Below are 23004 nucleotides of genomic sequence, written 5' to 3'. Positions count from 1 at the left end.
GGAAACGTCCTCTGGCGATGGCTTAGAACAGAGGTGTTAGTCATAGTGGCACTTAGCAAGACTGATAACATGTTATCACTTGTGTCCTTCACAATGTGTTTGTGAATTGTTGAGCGGATTACTAATTCTTGAGGACAATAGTAGGAGTCATTTTGTCTCTTCTGCTGGAGAATGTTTGTTTTTTGTTTGTACGTCATCTTAATGTGCTGTTTGTGTTTTCGTATAAAGCTAATATGTCACCTACAGACTTTTCCTTACATTCCCACATCTTCCAAGTATCTGCGACATATTAAGACAAATTAAATTGCAATCTACCAAAGTGCTAACCCTAGCTAATCTTGCTCATGCTTTAACCCACTGTTTTTGTAGGGATTCAAAATATAATTATTAAGTTGTGTGCTTTACAGCTCTGTCAATTAAATAGTCTTATTAAAATAACACTGTATAAACTTAAGGTTCATGGTTAAAATGATTTTCCAGATGGTGTGCACAATGTGCATTCCACACCTAAACACTGCTTTGATTTAACATACTGTTCATTTTAAGAGGTTTAACCAACACAAATCTCTAGGAAGAATACATTTATAGCATATAATTTTATCCTTCAGTTGTTACTCTTATTTTGAAAAAATTGCAGGTGAAAGAGGAAATGGGTGCCTAAATTATTTTAATTTCTTTGTTTGTCTGTATATGGGCAACAAAGTTGAACAAATCGCCATAACATCAAATTGTTAAATCACTGCAGTCTGTTTTTGTGTCCACACTGCAAGACGCAAAGGAATAATAGCAAACTGGAGACCAACCAGCTATTGCAATACCTGCTTCTAATGAGTACAATTTCTCTTTCTTAACCCTTTTCAGGTGTCATGGGTGAATATGAGCCCAAAATTGAAGTGCATTTCCCTACATCTGTTCTGGTTGCCAAAGGAGTCACTGTCAGACTGGAGTGCTTCGCTCTAGGAAAGTAAGTAAACAAGGACATATTGCGCAAATATTGGTAGTTGTTTATTACAGCACTATCATATTAATCACCAGGAACAGTAAAGTACAGCCTATCGCTGCTCTGTTGCTGAGAGATCCTTTAGATAATCCTGCCTGTGTTTTTTTTTTCTTTCTTCCTTAAATTACATTATTCCATTACCTGAATGGGAAGCAGGCATATCTTGTCTTCAGGCAGTATGTTAAGTGAGTGTAGAGAAGTGCTGCATCGTAGCTTGGCTGTTAGATGGCATGTTAGTGCATGGTGGGGGGGGGACTGAATGGGGAATTCAGCCCTAGGGACCCATGTGTTCTTATAATTGAGAGCCCTAATGTAGCTGTGTTTCCTGGGTGCTTTCAGGGTCCGTTATGAATGTAGAAAGCCAAGGTTATGTGTTTGGAAGGAAAAAAAAGGGAAATTGGTAATAGTTGTCTGCCAGGAGGGAACACTCTTTATTCCACAGAGACTAAATCCAAACCACTCTCCACAGTTACTAAAGTTAGTGCTACTGGCTTCAATATTGCCTTTTGGAATATTTATTTTCTTTGTCAAAGTTCTGAAATTGGGAAAGACTTTATCTCTAAACACAGGTAGGCTAGATGACGAAAAGCGGAACTTTATTGGTAAAATCAGTCTAATCAGCAAGATTGCAAAACCATTGCAGTGGTGTTTTTTTTATGACACAAAATAATTCTGGTAATAATTTATCATCTTTGCTCTTTATTTAGTATTTATGCAGTATAAATTATTCATTCCTATCTTAAGTGCAAACAGTCTCTAATCTGCGGATGACTAAGGGCCTCATAATTGTTTACTTTGATTTAATTTAATTATCCACATTATGGTGGTCATTCCCTAAATAGATAGACACTGTATTATAATCTCACTCCCCTTGGCTTTTTCTATCAAGCAAAGCAGGAGTTTCTGAACAGTCTGCTTGATGGGAAACCCACTGAACAGCCAAACAGCTTGAATTCTTGCCCTGTGCCTCCCTCAATGAAGTAATTTGTGCATGATAGCTTTCAGTCAGACAGTGATCCCAGTGACTTACCCTTTTACGCAGAGATGAATGATTTATCAATGCACCCCATTAAGAAATGCCAGTCTTTATATAGCACTGAAAATGAAGTTAAAATGGGTTTTGTACTCCTGTTGATCAATATGTATGATGGCACTGCTATCTAGTACAGGGCAGAAAAGCTCTTTGTGTGAATGCCAAAGCTCCTTGATGTGATTGTCTGAAGGGCGAAGAGAACAATGAGACAATGAAAACAAAAACAATATGAATACTGCTCTTAACTTGAAGGAATTTTGAACTATGTTCACATCATGAGCTATTTTAGTGATGTCTGTAGGAATTAATCAAGATTTTTGTTTAACTGCACCATGTAGAATTAGTAATCACTGTGGTTCCTGAGTTCCTTCATCCATAAAAAAGGTAAATTACAGCTTTGACTAGAAATAATAAGCAAAATACATATTACAGTTATACAGTAATTCCAGAGTCCAGTGACTTTGAAAGAACCTTTGAAAAATAATTTCAAAGGTATTTTTAAAAGCAGAAATTTAGATAAAGTAAAAATCTAACTAATTAAAAAGACATTTTTGGTTTCAAGCTCCACTCATAAATATTTGGCCTTTTGGAAGTTTTTATCAATGATGTGCTGATTTTAATGTTGCCTCCCTGAAAAGTCTGAGGCCTTTTTGAGGTTCTCTTAGAGAACGCTGTGGACTGAGGGAGGCCTTTGGATCATAGTCATGAGTGATGGGAAGGTGGGCTGGCAGATTAGTGCAGCAATAGCAATAGGACTGTTGTGCTGAGGAGAGAGTTGAGACGAAAGGCAAGGCTTTCAGTTTACCAGTCCATCTTTGTTTCAACCCTTACCTTTGATCACAAAATCTGTGTAATGGCCGTAAAAATAAGTTCAGAAAAACAAACAGCCAGATAAGATTCCTCCGTAGGATGGCTGTGCTGAACTTTAGAGATATGGTGAAAAGCTCAGACATCCAGAAGGAGCTTGGATTAAAGCCTCCGTGTCAAAAGGAGAGTTAGGTAGTTCAGTAGGTTAGGTAGTTAGGTTGCCTCCTGGGTGCTTTCCTCTGGAGGTGTTCCAGGCACACCCAGCTGGGAAGAGATCCCAGGATAAACCCAGAACCCACTGACAGATTATACATCTCATCTAGCTCTAGAACACCCAAGGATCCCCCGGGAGGTACTAGAAAATGTTGCTAGAGAGAAGAACATGTAAAAACAATGCTCAGCCTGTTATTACTGTGACCTAACTTTGGATAATTGTACATTAGATGGATTGATAATTATAAATGCCAGAACCACGCACCCTCAAGTTGAAATCCTGCCTTCACAGGATCATCTATAAGTAACTCTGGAAAGTGCAATTCTGTTAGCTGCTTTTATTTCAAGGGTTACTAGACTATGAAGTTCATTGTAGTTCAAAAAGCCTTGTACATTCGATGGGTTACACATTCAACCCACTCATTTCCACTTAAAATATAATATGTAGCATGTGTTAGAAGGTTTCATCCAAATTGCTTTAGAGTAGTAGATATACTTTTTAGTTTCAGTGATCCCAGAGGGAATAAAGCTCTTGAAGCCCTGCAGTTAAAGCTGACCACTTAGTCAGCATGAAACTGTACCTCTTAACACAGCACATTTTATACTCTCTGTGCTGTTGTTAATGTTTGTGCTCTGATACAAACGTTAATAAAAACACCTTTGTCTTTCGTTTGGATACTTCTTTTAAAATGGTTTGGAAATTATTTTTTTTTAAAGAAGAAATTGAGAGTTAGCAAATTAGCTAAATAGTGAGGCATTATCTAGGAATCAAGTTCTTTATTATATTTTGGTATTAGATTTAATTTTGCACCTTTATTATGGAACAAGTCCAGATGAGGGCGCATCAATTGTGTGGATTGCTAATTAATATGTAATCTGCAAAGCTTGCCTTTAGGTACATTTTTCAATTGAAAACCATAACACCTCACATAAACTCCAGTGTGTGACTCATTCAAAATGTTAGGGTATGAAATGCTTACTTTTAGAGTTTGATGAAACAGACCACAATCACCAGGGTTTCAGAGTCTACTGTCTACCTGTCTGCAGCTTCAGGAAGATGCTGACAGGAAGACTTCATACAATGAATGAACCTGTTCCCTTCCAGTCCAGCAAACATGTGCAGGCCCAGTGCTTATTATTCAGTCTCCAAAGCAAAATCCTTCCATGGACTCAGGAAGTTTTACCCCCATCGTCCAACCTCTCATAGTCCCTACAGATTTCTTTTGTTATCTGACTTGTCAACAGTTTAGTTGGAGCAAAGGTCTCCAGAAAATTGTCCATCAATAACATACAATGAAGTGCATCACAGCAACTCAATGGCATATTCATGAATACTGATTAAGTCTTTGTGACTCTTTCTAGTAAAGATAAGAGTATACTCATGTTCAGAAATCTGGGGTTTTGGTAATTCTAACATGTTCTTTCTGGAAACTATAAACTATTCCTATTCACAAGTCACGAACATCACACGGAGGTTCTGTCCAAAATGAAAAAGAAACATTTGTTTAATAAAACGTGATATGAATCCTAATTTGAGTCCATTGCAGCTCAAGGGAGTAACATTTCTGTCTTGACTAAATGATTGATGGGTTCAGTGGAGCTTTGTATGGTGTCACTTTTCTATCTTTCACAAAACTGTCAAATCTAGTCATATAGTCACTACTGATACTGTGCTTATACATAGGATGACATTCACTCTCTGCATGTGCAAGTAATCTATCAAAGGGATCTTTAGGGGAATACATGAATAAACAGGCGTTGATAATGGTTGCTGGAATATCAATTATTTAAAAAGAAAAAACCCTGATCTTGTAATAACCTCATTTGAATAATGTCCCTTTTCCTCGAATGTCTGGTATCTGTTATATCTATTATATATATATTTACTGTAACAAGTGAGACACATCTATCGTGGGTGGTCAAAGGGTCATTGTTTGATATGCAGAGCAGAACATTAAATTACTATCATGGGTTTTCATGACTTATGTGCAAATGAAAGATGACAGCCAAAGTTGTCTTTTACCTCAAGATCTTGATAGAAATTATACAGCATAGTGATGGAACTAATTATTCAATCCCCTGCTGTATTTAGAAACACGCTCAATTAAATGAGTGAGTTTGTTCATCAATAAAATAAATAAAATGAGCAGTCTCTAATTTTTATGGTAGTTACAGAGAGACATGATATGAACCAAAAATACAGGAAAAAACATGTAACATGAAAAAGTATTTGATCTGCCACAAACCAGCCAGAATTCTGGCTTCCACAGATTGGAATCATTCAGTCAATTATAAATACTCCTAATCTCAGTGTGTATGAAGCACATCTGTCCACAGAATCAATTTTTGCCTTTCCAACCTCTCAACCTCACCTCACCAACCTCTTCACCGCCAAAGGAGCTGTCAAAGGACAGAAACTGTAGACCTGCAGAAGGCTGGAATTAGGGCTGTTCGATATAACGATATATATCGGATGACGATATAAAAACATCTATCGTTTCGTGGTGTCGCAAAATAAACTGTTTACGGCAATATTTTTTCATCGTTTTGATGGTCACTGTAGTGGCTATATTAATTTCTTAAAGTTCTCTCTTTCTCTTATATTTAATATAACCACACTACAGACGGACAAGCGCCTGTTTTTATGCGTTGTGGTTAGCAACAACAACGGTAACAGCATTACTATGGCGTTATTTTTATGCCACTATTCTGAGCACACGCAAAAGAAATTTGCAGGTGCAAGTGTTGCATTTTGAGGAGAAAGCTTTTCTTCACTCAAAATAAATATTTCAAACACTGAAATACATTTTTTGCACGCAGCAATGAAGTTTGTTCACTCAAATTTAGCTTTTCTTTGCTCAAAATAAATTTCTCCTCAAAATGCAACACTTGCACCTGCAAATTTTTTTTACGTGTGCTCAGAATAGTGGCACCAAAATAACGCCATACATCGCGTGTCCGCTTGTTTATGTTCCACATAAACCTTTCGCAATAAAGCTCAAGATCCTGTTGAGACTTTTCAAAATAAACGGAATCACGTGAAAGAGCAGATTATTTACGGATGAGAATTAAAAAAGAGCCGCCAGGTGCTAAAAAATAAACCTTACACGCAGACGTTAGGACAGGCTTTTCCCCGCAGCACGCCGTGTAATAAATACTCACAAAGGAAACGGCGGCCTTTACAACTTATGTCTAAAAATGTATTGTTTCATGCATCGGTTAAAACACTCGACTCCAGGTACATGACGCGCAGCTGAAAACACTTCCCGCAAGACGAGCTGCCCGAGATTCACAGAATTTACAGAAAATTTTACATTTTTGTGATTTATATCGTTATCGGGACGATAGAATTCTTATATCGGGATATGAGATTTTGGTCATATCGCACAGCCCTAGCTGGAATGGCCTGCAAGAAGGTGATTAATGTTGCTGCAATTATTTAGAAGTGGAAGAAATATAACATGGTCATAAATCACCCTTGATCCAGAGCTTCATACAAAATCTTGCCTCATGGAGTGTTGATGATCACGTGGTGAATCAGCCCAAAAAATATGGCAGGAGTTTCAGAAGACAGTTGGGACGATACCCACCAAGAACAGCAGAGGTAACACAAACTGCGTTGTGATGGATTTTAGTCTTGCAGTGTCTGCAAGGTCCCCCTGCTAAAGCTCTTTACATAAAGTTTGTATTTGTATACATTTTTATGAGTCAAAAAAAGTTCAATGCAAAAGCACCATAAAGATTCTTACTTCAAACTTTTAAACCACTTGTTTTCATCATTCAAAAGTCAATGATCATTAAAGAGGGATATCAGTGATGGAGAGTTGAAGATGCAAAAGGTTTAAATATCTTTTAAAGCTTTCACAGGCTGCATATATTTAAAATTTATTAAAGACAAGTCCTAAATTTCTTGGAGCATTTGAAAGTGTCATTACAAGATCATTTATCTGTGAGTATATGGTACATGTTATTCTAGTCCCTTTTCTTAAGGAAGCCCTGAGTTTGAATTTCTTTAAATGATTATTTCTGAATTGAATCATGATCGTACTGTATGTAATTCTGCTTGTACACTTTATACTGTAGTTCAGTATTATTTATGCTACTGTATTACATGCTGTGGTGTGCCATGCTACTTTCTTCTTCTCGCAGCCCAGTGCCAACCATCACGTGGAGGAAGATAAATGGCAACATCCCCAAGAAAGCAAGACTCCGTAAATCTCAGGCTGTGCTAGAGATTCCCAATATTCAACTAGAGGACTCGGGAACTTATGAATGCAAAGCTGAGAATCCAAGAGGAAGCACTGCTTTCAAGGGACATCTGCAGGTCTACAGTGAGTCTAAGTATTTTTACATGTTTTTGTCTTCACTGGTTTAGGGAAAAAAATGGCACATTTTGATTATGTGGTGTTGGCAAACACCCCACCACTACCACACACACACACACACACACACACACACTCCATTATTATGCATTATCTAAGAATGTGCTTGTATTAGAACAAGTGTTCATTCATTCCAGGAATGACAGTCTAACCAGCAGCTCTGCTATTTTGGTCCTTCTGAATTTCTTACTCATTTTTCATAAAGTAATCTTTGCCACTTAGTGTTTTCAAATTGAAGACTGTTCCTTAGGAATTTGCTGAACAGCCCGTGCTATAATTATGTATTGATCTACCCAAGATAATCCAAGAGCAAGGATTCATCACAGCAAGGAATGTGTTGTTTTGTTTGAGCTGAGAGAGAACTTAATAAGTGTGTCTTCTTCTAAACTACATCCCTGTTCATTTGATGCTTAATAGACTTCTGTGTTTGCTCCCAGGTGCATAATTTGATTTTTTTTCTGTATTGTTTATATTATTAACAATTATTATTTATTTATTGATGATACATCTCATCTAAAAAATACTGAAGAACTGCAAAATTTAATCAAGAATTTTCATTATCTGTTTTGTATTTGTGTATGATTATTCATTTTGGGGTGAATTTCACCTAAGAACAGTTTTTAGTTTTCTAATAATGAATTTCTGCCTGGTTTGTCGCCTTCTGTGATCATAAACTTATCTTTGAGGCTGCATGACTCCCAGTTCCTCAGTATTTGTGCCATGTGCTAGGCCCAAGATAATGGACTGCTTCAACCTTGGTAGGACACGTTTTCAAGGCCCTGTTCTTCTTGGCAACCTCCATTCTCTTGACATCACAAGGAGAATAGTGAGCCTAATTTGTAGCAGCCTCACACTAAATGTAATTTACACAGGTTAGCTGGTAGTTTGCACTTTTATTGTGAGGGAGACCTTTCTGACCATAATCATTCAATCAAACCACACAAAAAAAGTATTCTACTGAAGGTGCCATATGGAAAGAATAGAACGTGCTTGGCATGTTATTGTGAGAGAAACAGCTCAATAATGCGGGTGTCACACTGTCTGCACACTGCACAAGAAATAAACCACAGTGAAATGTGCACCATTTAAGTTGGGAAGGTGTGTCATAGTATACGCTAATATGGACATTATTTGGAGGATTTAATTTCTTAAACAAAAACATGCCAGAAATATATGTATAAGCTTTGGCTAAGCTAAGTAAAATATATTTAAAGTGAGTTCTAAAGCCAAAAACATCATCAAAAAGTTGTCACAAGAAGCATTACAACTTTTTGGTTAGACTTACACACACACACACACACACATACATACATACATACATATATATATATATATATATATATATATATATATATATATATATATATATAAAAAACACCCAGCACGCCCCTGCGGGCGGTTTATCCTTCAAGCTCGGGTCCTCTACCAGAGGCCTGGGAGCTTGAGGGTCCTGCGCAGTATCTTAGCTGTTCCCAGGACTGCGCTCTTCTGGACAGAGATCTCCGATGTTATTCCCGGGATCTGCTGGAGCCACTCGCCTAGCTTGGGAGTCACCGCACCTAGTGCTCCGATTACCACGGGGACCACCGTTACCTTCACCCTCCACATCCTCTCGAGCTCTTCTCTGAGCCCTTGGTATTTCTCCAGCTTCTCGTGTTCCTTCTTCCTGATATTGCTGTCATTCAGAACCGCTACATCGATCACTACGGCCGTCTTCTTCTGTTTGTCTACCACCACTATGTCCGGTTGGTTAGCCACCACCATTTTGTCCGTCTGTATCTGGAAGTCCCACAGAATCTTAGCTCGGTCATTCTCCACCACCCTTGGGGGCATCTCCCATTTTGACCTCGGGACTTCCAGGTTATACTCGGCACAGATGTTCCTGTACACTATGCCGGCCACTTGGTTATGGCGTTCCATGTATGCCTTGCCTGCTAGCATCTTGCACCCTGCTGTTATGTGCTGGATTGTCTCTGGGGCATCTTTACACAGCCTGCACCTGGGGTCTTGCCTGGTGTGATAGACCCCAGCCTCTATGGATCTTGTGCTCAGAGCTTGTTCTTGTGCTGCCATGATTAGTGCCTCTGTGCTGTCTTTCAGTCCAGCTTTGTCCAGCCACTGGTAGGATTTCTGGATATCAGCCACCTCCTCTATCTGCCGGTGGTACATACCGTGCAGGGGCCTGTCCTTCCATGATGGTTCCTCGTCTCCCTCCTCTTTCTTGGGTTTCTGCTGCCTGAGGTATTCACTGAGCACTCGGTCAGTTGGGGCCATCTTCCCAATGTATTCTTGGATGTTCGTTGTCTCATCCTGGACTGTGGTGCTGACACTCACCAGTCCCCGGCCCCCTTCCTTCCGCTTAGCGTACAGCCTCAGGGTGCTGGACTTGGGGTGAAACCCTCCATGCATGGTAAGGAGCTTTCTTGTCTTTATGTCAGTGGCTTCTATCTCCTCCTTTGGCCAGCCTATTACCCCAGCAGGGTACCTGATCACGGGTAGGGCGTACGTGTTGATGGCCCGGATCTTGTTCTTACCATTCAGCTGACTCCTCAGGACTTGCCTGACCCTCTGCAGGTACTTGGTGGTTGCAGCTTTTCTAGCGGCCTCTTCATGGTTCCCATTCGCCTGCGGGATCCCCAAGTACTTGTCACTGTCCTCTATGTCTGCAATGTTGCCTTCTGGTAGTTCAATCCCCTCAGTTCTGACTACCTTCCCTCTCTTTGTTACCATCCGGCTACACTTCTCCAGTCCGAACGACATTCCAATGTCATTGCTGTATAGCCTGGTAGGGTGGATCAGTGAATCGATGTCTCGTTCACTCTTGGCATACAGCTTGATGTCATCCATGTACAGGAGGTGGCTGACAACTGCTCCGTTCCGTAGTCGGTATCCGTAGCCAGTCTTGTTAATGATCTCACTGAGGGGGTTCAGGCCTATGCAGAACAGCAGTGCTACTTTGATCTTGCCCTCTAGCCTCCTTCTCCATGGAGGGTACTGCCCCTTGTCGCTGTTCAACTTGTAGCCAAGCATCTCACTGATCACTGCTGCCGTATTGTAGATCAGCTTGTTAGTGTCGGTAATCGTGGTTGTAGGTATTGCCCGTAGTGCTGCATTAACATAATCTAGCAGACCTTCTGAGGGTACTTCACGTAATCTTGGTAACCGGCTACGGGGGATCCAGGTTTCAAGCTTGGCCATGATCCTATTTTTCAGGTCAGTTCCTCTCGCACTCAACGATCCTTCTCCTATCGCACTTGGGGCTATGTACCCAATCTCGGGTGGGGGTGATGATATCGCCCCCCTGACCTGGCGTCCTGACTCCTCCTTGCCGTAGCATTTGTGTTGTACCTCGTCAATCTCTAGCTGTGAGAGCAGTCCCTTCTTTCGAATGTTGGAACACTGAGCTACTAGTTGTTTCGCCGTCATTGTGGATGTTGGGTATCGAAGAATCCATAGGTCCCTCATCCTATTCATGTAGCCCCTTCTGCCGGGGTTACTTGTGTAGTAGCATTCCAACAACGCCCTGTTTTCGTCTCTTGCCCACCGATGCCTTCTTGTTCCAGTAGCCCACTTTTCGTCAGGGTGCCCTGGTTCCTCAACACCTGACGCGGACCTTGTTGATCCGGGCGACGTCCGAGCCGGCATGCCTTCATATTTATCTGTCTCGCTCATGTCTGCGGTAGGCTTGCTTAGCATAGGGGGTCTAGCCTTAGGACCCTTACTGGATACAGACGCCCCAGGCAGGAATCGAACTTGCGATCCTCTGTTCCAAAGGCGTGTAGTCTAACCACTAGCACAAGCTAGCAAGACAGAAGCTAAGCTTGTTGCAACATGGCAAATTGAACCTCCCCCACCCTCATTCAGATCTGGCCTTTGGAACTATTTTGGTTTTCATGTGAAGTATGACCCTGAAGGTAAGCAAAGTAAAACAGTATGTCGAATGTGCCATGCAATGCTCAATTACATGGGTGGGAACTACTGCGTTAGCGCAGTTTGCTCGTTAATGTCCAGCTGAAGCACGGGGTGATCCGCGGTGTGGCGTTAACGTCATTTCAGATTAAAGCTGACAGCACTAGTGGGAACACAATGAATACGACTGCACATTTATGCTGACACCACCCTAGTGCAAAGACAAGTGGAAGCAGACAAAAACAACAAGTACGCATGCTGCAAACTTTACCCGAGTCATTTAGACAGCCGTTAGCACATGATTCTCCTTATGGGGACCTGCTATGTTTAATATGCTGCTGAGAATCAGTGTTGCCAACTCCTCAGTAAGGAAAATCGCTATTGGTTGTCCTAAAAGTCGCTAGAAGTCGCTAAATGAGTCATCGCCTAATTTGCAATAATTGGTCATGCTAATCTAATTGTAACCTATGTTGTTGGAGAGAGAAATAACATCGTGGAAGAGACATAAAGTGAGTAAAAAATGTCCTAAATGCATTTAGAGTTTATTTAGAACTACAAATTAAATTTCTTTTAGCAATTATTGTTTTTTTAATGTCACAATTCCAACCCTGCTCCTTTACCCAGGCTTGGACCGGTGTTAGGCACTCTGGTGGAGTTACTTTGTGTGTGTGTTTATAAGTAGTTTTAAACCTTGTGATCCACAAAACAGCAAAAGAGTAAAAGAAGAACTGACTGCGTTACAGCACCCGCTGCTTGTTGAGAGTAAAAGCGATACGCACTTTCACGTCTTTTTTTAGCGACTTTTTTTTAGAAGAAAAGTCACTAAGGGGTCTGAAAACTCGCTAAATATAGCGACAAAGTCGCTAAATTGGCAACACTGCTGAGAATATACTCCAGAAGAAGCGTATAGTATAGCTTTTATTTTGGAAAGAACCATTTCTCTGTAATAAACTCTCTTTTCCAAAGATGAGTGATTTCTGGATCAGATAGATTTATTTTTTTATTACTTTGTTGTTTCAGCAACATTACATTTAAAAACTGTACTTTTGAGTTAAAATATATTTATAATTTTAATAAATGACAAATTAAAAAAGCATGAACATTTTTTTTGTATCGAAAAAATATCGAACTGTGACACCGAAGTATCGAACCGAACCGTGAATTTTGTGTATCGTTGCACCCCTAATATATATATATATTGATGTTTGCCTATAAGGTCTTGTTTGAGAGTGAAAGACATTCAAGCTAAAAGGGATTAAAATAAACTAGAAATACTCTGGATTTGTGACTCGCTGATTAGCATTTTCTTTCCCGCACAAGACTGACAGAATGTTCCTGCCCCAGTAAAAGGTTCTTGTATATTTTATAATCTTGTAAATGTACAAGAATTTAAAAAAGTCACAACCACAGATCAGAGGTGCAAGATGGAAAGAGACTAGAAGATAAAAAGAAAAACCTACAGCCTATACAGTGTTAAGATCTTGAGTTGTGAGAGAGATTTTCTGCAGTATGTGGAGTTGAACAGGAAATGTGGATGGAGCCTTGGGAACACAAGAAAGTAGGCTGTGGAGAAAAAGAGAAAAGTCTGATGGTGAGTCCCCAGGAAGGGCAGTTGCTTATTGCATAGTTTGCCTTGGCCTTGGACCAGCAGTGAAGTGGAAGGAAAGATAGAAGATTTTGACATACATGATACAAATAAGTGTAGCGAACAAACAAGCAAAATTGCTTCAGTGCTTACTCACTTGGGATTTGATTTGATTCAGTGCAAAAGTGCTCCTGCCTCTTGACATAAGTTTTAGTTCTTGATTTCCTTCAGTTACTATCACCTCCCTACAGTTTTGAGCATGTTAGCTTGACAATAACACAAAAACATGAAAGTGATCCCTACGAGAGTGGCTTTCTACACATCGGAGCCCCAATAAAAAGCTGGGCTTGAAATTTTTTTTCTTGCAAAATACATGCAAAAACAATTTGCATGGTCTGTAGTACTAATTAATATAAAGGTTTAATACACTTACTTCTTGTCCCCAAAATAAGCTATAGATCTGTTGTGCAGTACATGAATCAAAACTTCTCTTTTGCTTTTTCATGCTATTCTGTTTCATGTTACCAAAAACCATTAAGGAGTGCCCAGATTTGAGGACTTTTGTGTTAAGTGATAAACAACAAATAAAAAACATTAGTGTACATGAAAGAGAATGCAAAAACAAAAGACTTGATGGTTTTAAAGATTAAAATGCTCAAATTAACTAATTAAAACATAAAATATTACTGAGATTAATAAAAGCAACATGTACACAAACATCAAATACATGGCACATCTGATTTGAAACTTAATTTATAAATTAGTAATCGTAATAGTTTATTTTTAATCAGTGACTGATTTTATTCAACTCTAATACAAAATTCAGCCTTTTACGTTGTACGTTGACGATGTATTCATGCATGCACGTTCTTGTACCTGGTGTGCACTTCAAGGATACATTACTTATTCGTAATCTTTTTTTCTATCTTCAAGCCCTCCCGCAGTGGGTCAGAATGATTAATGATACTCAGATGGATAGTGGAGAGAAGCTCCAATGGGAGTGCAAGGCCATTGGGAGGCCCCGGCCCACCTATCGCTGGCTTCGTAATGGTTTGCCCTTGACATCGCAGGTACCCATTTTACTTCACAGTACCCTTTCTTTTGCTCTATGGAACATCTGAATCATCCTTGTGAATCTTCACATCGACTATATGCAGTACAATCCTGCAAATTATCTCCGCATCCAGGAGGGATATTCCTTTATTCTTTTTCTTTTTTTTTTTTTTGTTCCAGGGTCGACTTGAAATAGTGAATGGGGAACTGACCATTCACAAAGTGCAGCAGGCGGACTCGGGAATGTACCAGTGTGTTGCAGAAAACAAATATGCGGCCATCTACTCTAATGCTGAACTCCAGATTTTAGGTATCAGCTAAATGGATTTAAGTTGAGCAAAAGAATGTATCAAAAACAGAAAGGGTTGGTGTGAATTACTTTAATTATGTTACTTTCCCTTTCTGCATATTGTTTTATTGAATGTCTGCAAAGAATAAATTGCAGACATTCAGTATTGACAGTTGAATAAGGTACTACATGATAGGTAAGGGCGGGTTGCTGAAATGCAAGCGGAGAACACTGAACTGTGAGATGTGCTGATTGCCAATCAATGGTCCCTGATTTAACCCAGGCGGTGGGCGGCATGAATAAAAGAACGCCTCTTATAGTTATATTCAGTGAGGTGTCTGCAAGCATTAAGCTTAGGAGAGTCCTGAATAATTCTACCTTATTCTGAAAACAAAAACCAATGACTTGTAGGTATAGATTTATACTAATGGGAGCAAACACTAAGAGGAAGACATCAATGGTTTCTTTGATGGAGTTTAATGACTCCATTAGAATCTTATCTTCGCTCTATCGTTTGTCATCAAAGCCCAGACTACATTACTTCTCCCATTACTTAGGAAAACAAATCTTCGATCCGGACATGACTTTCATCGGCCATTTATTAGTCAGTCATTACTATTATCACTTAATAATCACTTATAACCATTAATATATCGGCCTACATGGTCTATATATTGATGGTGAAGTTTTCTCATCATTTCTAACAGAGTATCAGAGTATATGTATCTTTTTCTTGTTGCTGGTTTGGTTTTTTGTACATAACAAAACCTCCATCAGAAGCACTTTAATGATATTAAAGGCCAAAGAAGCTGTGTTCTTTCTTGAGGCTCCTGGGTAAAAAACATAACAGTCATACTGAATAGCTGTCCACTGTTCTGTCTTGATGCAGTATTTTCTCCCTGTCATTTTCTATACTGGGACACATCTGTGACACCCATTCCCCTTTCATGTTTCCCTGAGGGACAGTTTGATTTACTGTCTGTATGGCTTGCCCTTTTTTGAAGGCAAGTCTGTGGCCTTTTGAAAATCTTACTGCAAGTGGATATGTTTTTTTTTTTTTTTTTTGCCCAATATTTAAAAGATTAGTATAAAACCAGTGTAAAACAATCACTGCTCAGTTGATTTAAATTCAAAGGCTTGCCTGCAAGAACCAAAAGTGCTGTTTTTCTAAAAAGTTTTATCTGTGCTGACGAGGAGGTGCTTTTTGCCCTCCTTGGAGACAGAGTCACACTTGTGATATTTAGAGACTGTTGACGAATGTTTTCATAAGTATAACCCCCAGGCACATCTTCCTGGTGACCTGTGCTCTGTGGAGATGTCCACAAGCAAACACTATCAGGACAGATTACATGACTAATAACAGCCTGCAGATGAGCGATCACTAGAGGCTATGTGGGGGCAGCGGCTGCCCTCACGTCTGTGATCTTGTCCTCGATCCAGCTCTTATGGGAGCGTGGCGGGTGAAGTAATACGGGTACTGCCACCAGCAGCTGTAGGCCTGCTCTTATTTTGATTAAAACAAATACGCACAGCAACTGCTCTGTTTTCTGCTACTTTCGTGTCTAGAGGGACCTCTGCCACTCAGACAGCTACTGAGGCTCAAAGACACAAGTGTCACAAGGAGAGAGGGGGTCAGCCTGTAGCTACAGATGGGATTGAATTGTCATTGTGTATAATGTCACCTATGAAGCATCATTCAGAATTTGAATAATCACAGTTGACTAAGCCCTGTAGCCTGTAGATGGCCTTGATTTGTAACTAAGCTATATGCTAGCGCCACAACGTTAATGCCTGAAGCCTTTTTCTTACAAAATTATTGCTTCATTTGTTTTTGCAAGGCACTTATATTAATTGAAATTTCATATATATATATGTATGTGTGTGTGATTATAATACATAGCCAAAGTGGCTCATTTCACAGTAAATAAAAGAATACATGTATGCATAAAAGCTCTCCTTGTAATACTTGTTATGAAAATTGTAGTTATTTGCAGTAAATTTCGATTAACACAGTGTTCTGAGTCATGATGTGCCAGCCTGAACCCTCTAGCATTTTTAAAATAATTACTTTGAAATACCACAGCTGAAAAGTCAGAACTGCATTATGCTTTTAACTTTTTTAAGTTTCAGCAATCGCACAGTAATTAAAACAGCAATAAGCATCAGGTATATGGGGTTTTTTTGTTTTGTTTTGTTTATTTAGTTTTATTTCTTAAGTAAGCAGGTGAATTTGAAAACAGTTTCAGATGAAATAAAATAAAACAAGAATCCAAATTTCCACTGAACAGATTATTCAGCTAGCTTGTGGAATTTTGCTGTAAGTGGGGGCTTACATTCTGGTAGAAGATGGTAATACTGCATTTTGTTAGAAGTCATTTGATTCATAGATTGTTTTAAAGCTACATCCACGATCAAATGTCCCTTAAAATAAGCACTTAAAGTAGTGAATCTTTATTAAAGAAATATTTGTCGTTTGTCTTACACAGCATCAGCACCCGTTTTTCTCCCCAATCCCATACGGGTCATAGCCACACTTGGAAAAGATGTGTCATTAGATTGCAAACCAAAGGCATCACCCAAACCACGGATAACATGGAAGAGAGGAGACCGGAGGATAATACCAAATAAAAGGTACAAACATGACCACTCTCAAATGAAAGTAACTTTTAACATACTGGATATCTTATTTTGATCTTGTTTATTAGAATGCATGGAGTTTTTAAATTGTTTTTGTGCATTTGTCCCTTTACATGCAACTTGCAAGAACCTCAGAGCTAATAGCTCTGCTTAGGATATTTGAGTGTGTAATGTGTGTGTCATCATGTTAAACTTAGAAATGTGACATATGTTCAACACGGTGTATGGTGTGATATGGTTGTTTTCAAAAACCACTGTAGATACATGTCGTGTGCACTGTGTACAGGGGCTCAATGTTACAGGCGTGTCTATTAGTAGGGTAGATTTCTACTCTTAATTATGATTTTTGCTTTTAAACAGTATATCACCACAAGCCTAAGATTATGTACAAGTATTTGTGTAAAAACTAAGATAAACATGTAAAACACATAATCTATCTTAAGTAGAGCATCCTGTATAATAATATGTTGTTAGAATTGTTTCAGTGTTTGGAAAGAAATCTTTTAGACTTGACAAAGGATTCATTTCCACTTTTATCACTGGGAGAGGCAGCATACATTTTCTTTGAATAGTCGTAGATTTACAGTGCCGCAGCTCTTTTTTGTAATAGAATCTGATTTTTAGTTCATCTGTACAGTTTAGAGAATAAAATATTATGAGAGAAAGTTAATTGCTCTGTAAAATATGTATGAAGTCATGAAAAGTTTGTCTCCCTCGATATCTTTATATTGTTATTCATCCTAGTTTTATGGCATAAATTCCACTGTTATCATTGGAGCTCAGGCCCTTGAGGAATTGTCTACATGTCTTGTTGTAACACATCACAGTTTCATTACTGTAACTGAAATAAAGTGTCACTGTTAAAATAAAACACCTTAGGTACTGGCAAAGCTCTGGAGACTCATACTCAACCCCACCTCCTTCTCAAGGATGCTGACAATTTAGACCACACAATTGCATTTGGAATTCACATGCAGTTTGATGCATCATCTTTTATGAGAAACATCTCTCCATTGCACCTAGAGGGGGCTGAGCAAGGCGCGGGTCTATCAATCAAACTGAGCGATGCCGCTGAAATTATCAGTCATGGCTGAGCATCTCAAGTTTTGAGTGAGAGAATGGAACCTTTGTTTATCGGCCAAGATTCAGCAGTCTGTTGAACAGCCTCACAGCAAGGACAGCCAGTTGATAATCAGATCCTCAGTATGTGGCTCCTTCAAACAGGCAGGGACAAATCTTCCTTTCTCTAACAGGTGGAAGAATATTCAGGGATTAGTTTATCAGGACCGTTTCAGAGGTTAGTGGAAGTTTGTGCTATTTATTTCATTTTCGATTAAATTTAAAATAGTCTTCATAGGGTTCTTTTTGACATTTTTCTTGCAACTGATGGATGGGTCGTGATTAATGGCGCTAAGGTTTTTGTCAAACCTTTGCAGATGTTTTTCATATCACAACACAACCTTAATCTTGTTTAATATCTAACTTCAAATAAACTGTCTGAAATTGCTAATCTCTCCCCTCCTAGTAATATATAATTCACTATAAAGTGCGATCTTTAGATTTGTGAGGTGTTGTTTTTTTTCTTTATAAGCTCTACAATCAGTGTTTCACATTTACGTATAGATTTTCTCTTAACATATTCAGCGTTTTGATAATCGCAGACTCAGATCTAATTACAATTTGACATCTTATGCATTGCAACTTAAGGTCGCTATAGTAGGTTAAGCAGGTAATTGTGTGTTTGTGGGAGGTGCTGTTCAAATGGAGATCAATCTTGTGAGAGGACGATTTCTATCTGAAAAATCCAAAATAGAGACGAGGAGATATGCGTTTGCAGGTCTTGGTCAGAGTGACTCCTGTAAGGATTTTCTGCCATTTCCAATAGTAAAGAGTTTATGGGTGTAGAGACGTCCTATTCATGAAAGACCGGGAGAAATCGAGCGTCACGTTTATCTGGCATTGACAGCTGTGCTGACTTAATGAAGGTTTGTAATTAACATGGATTTCCACTAATGTTCAGGGCTTTTGTCTCTTAAATAGAAAGTATTAATCCTATTAGTTTGAAAGCACATGGCAGACTCATTTGAAATCTACAAACACTTTGTTTGAGAGCCAATCAGGAAGAGCATAATTTCACCATTTTTTTATTATTGCAAAATGTTTTCCACAAATAATTTAAATAGGTTACTAATTTCATATGTGAATTAGTATATTGTTGCAATCTGTTTTATTTCACTTCAGAGATCTTTCTTTAGATGAAGTTTTCAAATCCTATAGTTTAGCTGTGATCTTCTTATGTTTACATCACATATTCTGTTTACCCAGCGTTCCCTATCTTGTCCTTTCTGCCTCAGTGTCCTTGTCAGATGTAAATTTTTTTACGCTAATTTGAAAAATGTCTCCTGGCTGCAGATTGCCACAGAATTGTGTATGTGTGGCAAGATTTTTTAGTCACGCCCTCGTGAAGATCCCCTTGCCAATTTTAATCACCTTGCCCATGATGAAAGTGCTCAGTGTTGTAAATGTGAATGCCAAATAATGTGAATTAAATTACGGCAAAAGACCGGAAAACCTCACACCCCCTTGTTATTTTTGACAAGTGAAATTAATTTTCTAATTAAAAAGAAAAAGTACGTGGATGCACCTCAGTTGCCAATTGGTGCGAGTTCATACACTTTTATATATCTTGCCTCAAAGGCAAGAATTTGAAAAAACAAAACTAACAATAATTTCAAAGTATTAACCACCTCCCCGTTTAAAATTAGACATAACATAAACATCACAAAGGAATCGGTTTGCCCTAGAGAGCAGCGTGACATGATCACAACATGGTCACAATGCCATACTTTAACATGAATCCTGCTCTATAGCCATCTGCTCACACACCTGCTCTCAGGCTTTTTGTATATAGTTACAGCCACAGCTATCTTATGTCAACCAATGCATTTTCCAGCTGTTATTTACAACTCAGAGAGAAATGTTAAAACCTAATTACTATTGTCTTTCAACTGGAGACGGGAAAGCTGTGGGATTGTGGCTGTTTCTTTTTGTGTCTCCGGTGTGTATTTAAGGAGGGCAGCTTGGTGACATGTACATCTGCATTTGACAGTTTTTGCTTTAGATACATTAAATGAACATTTAAGGTTTCTCTGGCGCTACCATGAGCAGTCTGTAAGATGAATGCACTATTTATGTATACCTAACAAAGAATCTTGTCATCTATTCTTATTATTTTACTTTGTGTAGTGTTCTCTGCAGATTTTGTACTGAAATGTTTCATCAGTGACTTTTAAATTATTCTGCAATTAGAATAAATTGCAGCTGATTGTGTTCTTTTAAAGATTAAATATAGCAAAGCATTGTAGTGGAATTGAAAGTCAGAGAAATAACTTTCTCTGTTCTTGACATCAAAACCTTGTCCTCATTATCTTTAAAAGCATTTCCCTTTAATCCTGTGCATGGTGGAGCTATTTAGTGGTATCAAAAAATCAAATTCATTTTCACATTTTTACTATGATTAATCTTTATTTCATGTGTTTATTTTCATAGTTTGTTGAAATTGAGTTATATAAACAACTTTAAGATGTAGATCTAGTTGTTAGTATTTCAAGCATATCTCATGAGATTGCATATGCTCTTACCGATAGTGAATGTTACTATTCTTGTAACCCGAACAACCCCAAAACATATAACCTCATGCTTGAACTTGTTATTTGAATTGTTTCTCATACCAGTATTGATTTTTGTGTCCTTTCTTATAGGATTATGCTGTTACGGAACAACACTCTGAAAATTGTTAACTCCAGCCGAGCGGATGAGGGGAACTATGTGTGCCGGGCAGAGAATCAGTTGGGCTCGGCAGAGATGACTGCCATACTGTGGGTAAAAGGTAAGTGATGCCCTGAAGGCCTTTATGTTCTGCCAAATTAGCACAAGTCGGCCACCAGTAAACAGTCCCCAATGTCATTTTTTCCTCCCCACCTTTGCTCGGGTGCCAGGGAATTTATTGTGCTTGCTCAGCCGTGAAGAAGGCCTCTCACATTCAAGAATCATATTACAAGGACACACTCTAGCAGTGTAATAGTATGTCTCATAGCTGCACTGCGCACAGTTTAGAACAGAGCTAACCAGGATATTTATCTGACAAAGGTGAGTGTTTTTGCCCAGGTTAGGCTTGGGTTCCCGTGATTGCTCTGCCTCTGATGTCACAGCTAAATGCACTGCCTTCCGTTAGCCTGAGGTGACAGTGCAGCAGCTTTGTGCTTTCAGAGGCCATGCGTGTGGTGCTTAGCCCGAGCAGAGTGGAGGTGACTGTCGGGGAGAGTGTGGTGCTGAGCTGCAAGGCGACACATGACACGTCACTGGATGTGGCTTTCCAGTGGTTCTTCAACCAGAAACCAATCAACTTTCAGTATGACGGTGGCCACTTTGAATACATCCAAACAGTAAGAGCCCGAGTAAGAGCAATAGTACTATTAACAGCAATTTTAACACATTTGCTTTTGTTCCTATCTAACTATTTATCTCTGTCTATCTAATTATCTGCATAAATATCCATATGTTCTGTGTAAACAGAAGGCTTTTTTCCCTTTTGTTTAATTTTAATTTTTCCACATTCATTGAGCCTGTCAACCAACCTATTTAAGTTAATTTTCCTACTAGTATTCTTATTGAACCGAACACTTGTTACACCTGAAAAAGAATCAGGTCCGCCAAAGGTCAGACACCCTTGTGGTATCATCAAAGCGAGTCAATAAATAACCCATTTATGCATATCAAAGACAGTCCTTTTGTTTTGAATTTCACCTGTGAACTGTGAAAATGAGACACTGACTCATACTGGCTCAGCTTTGAAGGTTTATCAGGGTCACCAGTGATTTAGTATGAGAGGTAAGGCTATTGTCAGCTTTTCTTCAAAGCTGACAAGCTTGGCTTGGTTATGGCAAAGTCTAAGATTCTGCTCACAACAAGTACACGGTAGTTATTCCCATCTAGAGTTAATATAGCACAGTATCTCCTCTTTGACTTTTATCCTCTAGAATTGACCAGGGTATACAGGATCAATGATCCTTTATATGCGATGTACCAGCAAAAGCAGAATATACACAGAAAGAAATGTAACCTTTGGCTTCCCTCAGCTACAGGACTGTTTCACTAACCTTGTCTTTTCACCTTCTTCATATTTATCTTTGTTATTTTTGCTGGACCGCTTCTGACCTCTATGTTTCACTTGTTTGTTTAGGACCAGCAGATCAATTGATGATCAATAGATCAATATATAATTTTCTGCCTCAAGGTGCAACATTTTTATACAAGTTAATTTAGTTTTGTGTTTTTTCAGAGGTGCTATTTTCCCTCTCTGCAAAAAAATAATTGGTCACCATAATTGTGACCAACCATAAAATGTTAAAGTTGAAAACAAATCAGCAAGCTACTAGCAGGGAGTCCTGTTTATGTCACTATTCCTTTATCAACAGAGGATGTTAAAATCACATCTGCCCTGATATGTCCTCTGCTACAACCTGTCCTCTAGGGAGGAAGTATTTGCAGTGACAATTCTTTACAGGCACAACAGAAGCCTGGCTGATGCATGGTTTGTAATTTTAATCAGGTTTCCTGCTAAACAGCTGCCTGTAGACTTTGAATTATTCCCAGTCTTGCCTTAGGCATTTCTCATTTCAGCAGAGAGAAAATACGGGTAGCTGAAGAATGTAGCACCAAGCAAGCACCTGAATTAAACAGGAATTTTTCAAGCCACATGAGCCTCTACAAGATGTAAAGGAATCACACTTTTTGTGTCGAGCACATTTAGGCTTGCCTAATACCTAACTTTTTAATGCTTTCCTTTCCCAATTGCAGCAGTCTTCAACAGTGGATCTGATGATTAGGAACATTTTGTTGAAGCATGCTGGGAAATACGGGTGCAGAGCCCAGACCAGCGCTGACACTGTATTTGCAGAGGCAGAACTTCTTGTGCGAGGTAAGCTTGTTATCTGGCAGTACACTGTGACGTCTTGCGCGCTCTTTATTGCTGGCGACTTACTGCTTCTCTTGAACTAATCCACAACTGCAGTACAGAATTACCGTATTGCACAC

The 23004-nt window shown here is 39.0% G+C and overlaps 1 protein-coding gene across 6 annotated transcripts in view; it reads left to right on the top strand.

The window, feature by feature from the left end:
• Positions 1-23004, top strand: part of cntn5 (contactin 5) — a 118696-nt gene that overhangs the window by 79783 nt on the left and 15909 nt on the right. For 2 of the 6 annotated variants that reach the window (XM_085380134.1, XM_085380136.1), the window contains 8 exons: positions 862-964; positions 7203-7384; positions 13863-13999; positions 14163-14292; positions 16758-16902; positions 20670-20797; positions 21178-21365; positions 22768-22888. In XM_085380134.1, the coding sequence (XP_085236260.1) occupies positions 862-964; positions 7203-7384; positions 13863-13999; positions 14163-14292; positions 16758-16902; positions 20670-20797; positions 21178-21365; positions 22768-22888 (1134 nt within the window). The remainder of the gene's footprint in view (positions 1-861; positions 965-7202; positions 7385-13862; positions 14000-14162; positions 14293-16757; positions 16903-20669; positions 20798-21177; positions 21366-22767; positions 22889-23004) is intronic. The other 4 variants (XM_085380137.1, XM_085380135.1, XM_085380139.1 and 1 more) reach the window with 3 other exon arrangements.

Source organism: Rhamphochromis longiceps, linkage group LG14 (genome assembly GCF_057381845.1).
Source record: "Rhamphochromis longiceps isolate RC_006_pf linkage group LG14, R_longiceps_female_GT1.1, whole genome shotgun sequence".
Taxonomy (NCBI): domain Eukaryota; kingdom Metazoa; phylum Chordata; class Actinopteri; order Cichliformes; family Cichlidae; genus Rhamphochromis; species Rhamphochromis longiceps.
The sequence above is the reverse complement of the archived record's forward strand: the minus strand, read 5'-3'. Positions and strand labels throughout refer to the sequence as shown.